A 7297-nucleotide genomic window follows, 5' to 3' on the forward strand; every position below is an offset into this window, starting at 1 on the left:
TAATCAGAAATGAGAAAATCGATTGAAAGAATAATATGTCGTCTATCTAGTCCAATTGAGATACTTTGTCTTGGACATTGGAGCGGATGACTCTCAGAAGATAGAGACATAGATGTGATTGACTGGACTGATAGTACATCAGACTGGACTCAAGAAGAATAGATCTTGAATCCGTTTATAGATTTTTTCAGTTGTGACATTCATAGTGTGACATACCTAAATCTTGAGTGGATGATAGACTATGTATGAGTGACTTGTACACTTTGATGTAAGTAAAAGCCTAAGTTCGAAAAGATAAGGAATCGAAAGCTGATACATTGGGTGTACGACTTTTGTAGTATGTAGTGTCATTCACAGTAGTGGATTTCATAAGCCTAGACGTGGGTAAATGATATCCTCTCATTGGTAATCAAATGAACATAAATGAATAGAAATGATGAAAATGAAGAAATGAGAAACATTTGAAAATGATTATGGTTTTCTCCAGAATGAAAATGAAAATAACCCGAAAATTAAATTTATGTTTTACGAATTAAATGAAGTTCGAAAATGAGAATCAATCATTTGGTGATAGTGAACTATTGAATACGGAAATATTAAATATATTTTATTATAGATTTTTTTTATGGTAAAGTCGTCATGATTTTAACAGAATTAGAATTAGGTTGAGAAAATTGAAATTTATTTTTTAAGAAATTAAATTATGAAAATTTAAGTACACATGTCACAATTTGATTGAATTTTATAAAAAATATATTTATTTTATTTATGTTTTATTTAATAATTTTGAGCTTAAAAATAAAAGGGAAAATTTAATGCAAGTCCTATTTTCATTTTGTTGAACTTTTTTCTTTGGTCGTATTGACATGTGACACTCTTTAATCCCGTTAATCCTATGTCAATTTCAAAGAAAAGTTGATCCCGTTAGACCGCATTGCCAAACTGATAAACAGAAGAAAAAAAAAAAGATAAGTACCACATTGGAAAATTTGAAACTACAGGTACCACATTAAAATTTTTGTTAAAATATAGGGAATATTTTGCCATTGTCCCTCAAGTTTACAATGAAAGAAGCATCCTAGATATTGAAGTGCATAAAAATAGAAAAATATTAAGGCAAAGGCCAAACACCTGAAATACCCTCCAACTCCAGGCTCGGAAGTCGGAAGTTCGCCTGCCTGCCTGCCTATCACAAATCCAAAAAACCCTAACTCTAAAAGACTCCTAAAAGCTAATTCCTGCTTTGAGCCGTTTCCTTTTATCTGTTCTATTTCTTTCTTTTATTTGTTTCTTTAAATACCCACCGTTAGTCTTTTCTTCTATCTTGCGTTCTTTCGTTTTTTTTTTTGGTAGAAATGGTTGGAAAATGAGTTTTTTTTTAACCTCTGTTAGTTTTTGAATTGATTTTCTTTCTTCTATTTGTTTGAAAGTGTTTGAATTGAATTTTTTCCCTGCTTGTTTGAACTTACAAAAACTGCTACGGTTAGTGTTTGAATTGAATTTCTTTCCCTGTTTGTTTCGATAGCAAATTTCTTTTTGTTTTCCCTGTTTGGCTCGTTTCCGCCTTCACCCAAATCTTGAAAAAGAATATAGAAAAGGAAAATTATGTCTTTAGAAGTGACGAGGAAAGAGAACCAACAGCCAACGCCACCAACAGGTGGTCATAACGGAAACGGCATGGCGCTGTTGCAGAGCATGGCGACGACGCACCGGTTACGGCTGAACCCTAACACGGAGCACAAGCCGGAAAGCTACGAGGGTTTGCATTTGGAGTTCAGTCCGCTTCTGTTCAGCTCCCTGGAACGTTACTTGCCTCCCCTGATGCTCTCCCACTCTCGTGACTCCAAGCTCCATTACATGCGCGATATTATTCTTCGTTACTCTCCTGAAGGCGAACGTACTCGCGTAAGCTTCCTTTCTCATTTTTACTACCTTTATTTTTGCTTCATATTGGTACATGTTTGTTTCAGGCCCTGATACTTTTTCCTTTAAAATGTAACGTCGTTGTTTATGTTGTTATGAAATTATATATATGTTACTACGTTATGGAAGGTGAAGATCTGATGAACTTTTATAATACAATGCAGTACGAGGAATATATTTATTATTTTAAAATTTTAATCTCTGGAAATCGAAAATGATTTGCCTGGAGCAGATTTTAAATTAAGCGATGCTGGCTGTAACAACATTCTTTTATTGAGTGTTAACAGGTTCAAAAGCAGCGAGAATACAGGCAAAAGATTATATCACACTATCAGGTATTGTTTTAAAAATTGATTTATGTCTGGAATATATTGTAGTTTGGTGTTTTCATCTTCATAAGCCTTATATATGTACGTATGCCTGTTATCTTTACTCTTATTTTGCAGCCTCTACATAGGGAACTGTATGCCATGCATGCCACAAACTTCTTTGCGCCCTCGTTTCTCAAAGCAATTAATGAGAATAAAGAGGAAAGTTTTAGAAGTATAATGGCTGAACCTACTCAAGGAGTTTTTACATTTGAAATGCTTCAGCCCCATTTCTGTGAATTGTTGTTATCTGAGGTTATACCATTGCCGCCTTCTCTTTTTTTAAATTTTACTTTAACTTCCTTGTTTTTTAGTTTTCATATTTTTCTTATCAGGATCTGATTGCTTAGGTAGAAAACTTTGAAAAATGGGTCCACGAGACAAAATTCAGAATCATGCGACCGAACACAATGAACAAATTTGGTGCTGTTTTAGATGACTTTGGTCTGGAAACCATGCTTGGCAAGTTGATGGAGGACTTTATCCGACCTATATCCAAAGGTATTTAATTTTCCATCATGAGATTGAAAAAGCATGCTACTATATATATATATATATGCATATTGAGAGTTAAAGCCTAGAAATATGTTTTCTTTTAATTATTTTTGGAAAATGATCTGCAGTTTTCTTTTCTGATGTGGGTGGATCTACTCTGGATTCTCATCATGGTTTTGTTGTTGAATATGGAATTAACAGGGATGTTGAGCTTGGTAGGTTCTAACTTCTTTCTATGTTCAATTTTCAATTAAATCCATTCTATTTGGCTCTGAATGATAAAGTTTATATTTTATAATGTAAGCTGTGCTATTTATAACCTTGGGAGATTAAAGCATTAGCTACAATAGATGAAAACTGATGATTCTTTTGATTCTATAATATGAGTCTTCAGAAGGTATTGCACATTATAATTTTCTGAATTTCTCTTTGTAATGCTTGCTTATTACTTTATTAAATTATGGCATTGGCTGTTTTGATGCTTCTTCCATTAGTCTACCTGTTTACTATACCATCATATTATCACATATTTGCTGCTTGAGCTTTTTCAGTTTAAAATCTTCTTCTTAAAGTTGTAGCTTCACAAACTTCTGTAGCTCTGTGCTTGTAGGTTTTCATGTAGATGATTCAGAAGTCACCTTAAATGTTTGCTTGGGTAAACAATTTTCTGGTGGGGACTTGTTCTTCCGAGGTGTTCGGTGTGATAAACATGTCAATACAGAAACCCAGTCAGATGTATGCTAATCCTTCTGATTAATTTTTCCTTTTTACTGTTCATTTTAAGACACAATAATTTTAACTTTTCTTTGGCTTAATTATTCAGCTATAATAGCTGCATGTTCTATAAAGCATTAGGATTAAGTTTAGTTTCAGTTTGATAAAAAATTAACTGTAGTAGCAAGTCAGCAAGAACCATACCATCTCAGACACGCTGCCCCCTCTCCCCTCCCTTTATTTAGTTATTTGTACAAGTTTCAAGCGAGAAATCATGGGAATATCAAGATAGCCTATTATGCTTCTTCGGACCTTCCTCTTATAAATGAAAATAGGAAATAACGGATAGGTTAAAAAATGATTGTGATGTCCCATTCATTTTGAAATTTTCTGGACAACGTGGGTAGGCGTAGTATTTAAATTGGTTAGCAGATATTGGTTCATTGAGGAGAAGATAAAAACCGTTTACTTTTTCTGCTGTTAATTTGTCATTGTAACAAAACGAGCACTAAACATGTTCTCTTTTTTTGTGCATTACAGGAAATTTTGGATTATTCTCATGTTCCAGGACGGGCAGTTCTTCATCGTGGGCGCCATAGGCATGGTGCAAGAGCCACAACATCTGGTCATCGGGTCAACTTACTTTTGTGGTGCAGAAGGTGTATTTCTCTTGCACATTATTATGAATGCACCAAAGTGTAATAACTAGGCCTGTCTATCGGGCATGTCAGGTTGATTTTGGATAGGGTCAATTCATGTTTAAGAATTTTCAAGTTATTTTGGTTCAGGTTGGTTTTGGGTTTGGGTAAATTTTGCCTTTGGGTCATTCGGGTTAGAGGTCCGGGTTTTTTGGGCTGGGCCATTAAAGGTTTGAATCAATTCAGGTTCCAGTCATTTCAGGATTGTGTTGTTTCTGGTTTAAGTCATTTTGGGTTCGAATCATTTTCAGGTTCAGGTTGTACGGATTTGGGTTGTTGATTTTTATGGTTAAATTGAGTTGGGTTTGGTTGATTGGTTCAGATTTTCGAGTTAGTAACAGAAATGACAGGTTTAATAATGATCTTCTAAAGGGATAGCTAATCATGTCAGGCTTTCTTAAAGTTGATATGTTGCAAGTTGGAAAGAAACTTAGTCATTCTTTTGCGTGTAAATATCTTAATTTAGTATTTTATACTGAAATGTGAAGAACAATGTCAAAAAAATTCGTAGGGAATCCAAAGTATTTAGAACATTAATGTATTTGTTGGACTAAGTTTAGAATCTAGACTTGTTTTTGGAGTTAAAATACTATAAAAAATAAGTGGATGACTGGAAATTTAATTTAGATGGCACATGCATCCTTGGAGAATGGTGCGGCTGAAATATCTATGATGTTGTTTTATGTATTTGGTACAAATCTAAGTTGATGGAAACAAAATTGTAGTGTTGAAGCTGTCTAGGACTTATTTTCCATATTCCCTTAAATATGCATCAGTGAAGGTTTTGTTCCAAAATAGTTTGGACTGCATTGTCCTTGCATTGTTCGAAACTAGTCAAGGAAGTCTAATGAGATGAAATCGTCTTGTATTTAACTTTATTAATTGCTTAGTTCCTTTGTTGTTACTATAAACTTTGAACTTTCTGTTGGATGATTACTAGAGCTTTTCAATGTTTTAAAGCATGTGATGCACTAATTTTTCCTAGTTGTGTAACTACTGGGGTTCATGTCGGTCTGATTGCCCTAAAGTGTAATTTGGGTGTATTGTGAATTGGACCATTTCTTTTTCTGGCCAACCATTTAAACTGCATGCAAAATTTTCTTCCAGTTCAGTCTTCCGTGAGCTGAGGAAATATCAGAAAGATTTCTCAAGCTGGTGTGGAGAGTGCCAACGTGAGAAAAAGGAAAGACAGAGAGTCTCAATTGCCGCTACCAAACAGGTATAAAAAATTTCATCAGTTGCTTTTGTATGGAAATATTATGTAATTTTGACTTCAACTTTAATCAGGAATTACTGAAGAGGGAAGGGAAACCTGCGACTTGAACTCAGTTTTCGGTACCAGTTATTTTGTAAAATAGTTGGGAGTCGTGGCATTGTTATAAAGAACAAGCAATATTCATTGTAATGTTGTTAGCGAGGTCCATTGCCAAATTGGGATATGGTAAAGATGATCATGTGTGTCTGTCTTCATTGTACGTCAATGCTGTACATACGCATCTTGAACTTGAACTATATAAGTGTGTTTCGCCAGTCAATGTCTGCAAATTGAACCTGCAATTTGTTCTGAACATTCCAAATTACCCAATCATTAGGGAAATAATTGAAAAACTTATGGCTTACATTGTTTCTCACCACTTTGTTCCACGAAGCTTTAGCAGCCTGGCAATCTGTAAGTATTTGTAGAACAGTTTCAGTAGTAGTATCGCAAACCGGACAAGCATCACTATCTGTTAAGAGTAACAGTGACCCGAAGTAAATATCGGACTCGTTTTGGACCTTGATGGTGCCAAATTACTATCCATTTAACATCACGAGGATCCCATGCATCCTTGGTGAGTGAAGCATAAGTGTCTAGTATTTTAAGCTAACACTTACGAATTCAGCGCCAGGTACAAAGAACAAACTTAGCGGCAAAGCGGCAATTCACATTAGTACCGGAGTTTCAAGGCAATGAACAAACTTAGCCCTATTCCACTTACCAATATCGTTCATCAATTTTCGGGATCTAAATGTCCATCCAAAACCTTGTCTTCTCCCCGTTGTCGATAGATCAACATAGACTCTCTTAATGTAGCCCAAAATTTAACTAAAGAGAGCCCAACAAAAGAGCAATTCTTACCTGAGATATCCGGCGGGCTTCTCTTTGACTGTTTACTTTGTCTTTATGATTTGTAAAAACATATTATGGTCCTTTAGACTTCCAAACCCAAGATTCTTATACAAAGTCTAAGTTGAAATTTATGAGTAAGACTTTGTTTCCAAGAACTTCCAAGAAATTTATCTTGAAGACTTGTGCTTGGAAGATCATGATTCAAGAGGGACATGATTAATTAATTTGATTATGTATTTTGTTACTAAAATAAGAGGATGTCTTAAATCTTTTTTGTTGCCTTAAATACATAATTTAATTAATTAATTTTTAGGAAATATGTATCAAGTATGACTCTAATTCAATACATTTTAAAGGAGATTTACTTTAGATATTTTATTTTGCCAATTTAGGAGTTAATTTATTCATTTACGAGTTTCTTGTTAATCAAGAAACCTTCGAGAATTTTGTAACAAGTTTGGTTGTTATTGTTGGAGCGTAAAGATCAATTATGAGATGATTTTGATAATATACTTATTTACCTTGTTTATTAATAAAGTCATTGATGTTATCATTTTTAATCTTTATTCTTATGTATTAAATAAATTGATTAATAATAAAGTCTTGAAAATAATGATTATTCTTGAATTGTCATCAGTTGAGTATTATTGTGGGTTGAGATAACAATAATACATTAAAAGTAATGCGATTGATTGATGATAATATGTCATATGAATGGGTATGGTTAACATAACATTGTACCGACTAACCCACCATGAGAATGCTTATTGGATTGTTTTGTAATAGCATTTTTGGGTAAACTACAACCAAGGCTACTCTAAAATAAGTTTTGTCCTATTTTGGTCACTCTAATGTCTTTTTCAATTTAGCCACTCTAAATTAAGATAATAAATTGAACTAGTCACTATCGTTAAAATTTTCGTTAATAAATTGACAGATTACTAATGTGACACATCAGCCATTTGAATAACGACACGTGGTATTATTAT

General features: G+C 33.8%; 1 protein-coding gene across 3 annotated transcripts; it reads left to right on the plus strand.

Moving 5' to 3' along the window:
* The first annotated feature begins 1007 nt into the window (after window positions 1-1007).
* Window positions 1008-5817, plus strand: LOC107910642 (2-oxoglutarate and iron-dependent oxygenase domain-containing protein CP2). 3 transcript variants are annotated; one of them, XM_016838571.2, is made up of 9 exons: window positions 1008-1905; window positions 2211-2258; window positions 2370-2546; window positions 2642-2792; window positions 2915-3001; window positions 3397-3521; window positions 4041-4159; window positions 5306-5417; window positions 5486-5817. In XM_016838571.2, exons 1-9 carry the CDS (start codon window positions 1606-1608, stop codon window positions 5519-5521), a joined length of 1155 nt encoding a protein of 384 aa, XP_016694060.1. In that variant the 5' UTR covers window positions 1008-1605; the 3' UTR covers window positions 5522-5817. The 3 variants fall into 3 exon arrangements, with proteins under 3 accessions (XP_016694060.1, XP_040944466.1, XP_016694061.1); XM_016838572.2 differs by having other exon boundaries at window positions 1113-1905; window positions 5498-5817; XM_041088532.1 differs by lacking the exon at window positions 5486-5817 and having other exon boundaries at window positions 1112-1905; window positions 5311-5374.
* The last annotated feature ends 1480 nt before the right edge of the window (window positions 5818-7297 follow it).

Source organism: Gossypium hirsutum, chromosome D02 (genome assembly GCF_007990345.1).
Source record: "Gossypium hirsutum isolate 1008001.06 chromosome D02, Gossypium_hirsutum_v2.1, whole genome shotgun sequence".
In the NCBI taxonomy this organism is placed as follows: domain Eukaryota; kingdom Viridiplantae; phylum Streptophyta; class Magnoliopsida; order Malvales; family Malvaceae; genus Gossypium; species Gossypium hirsutum.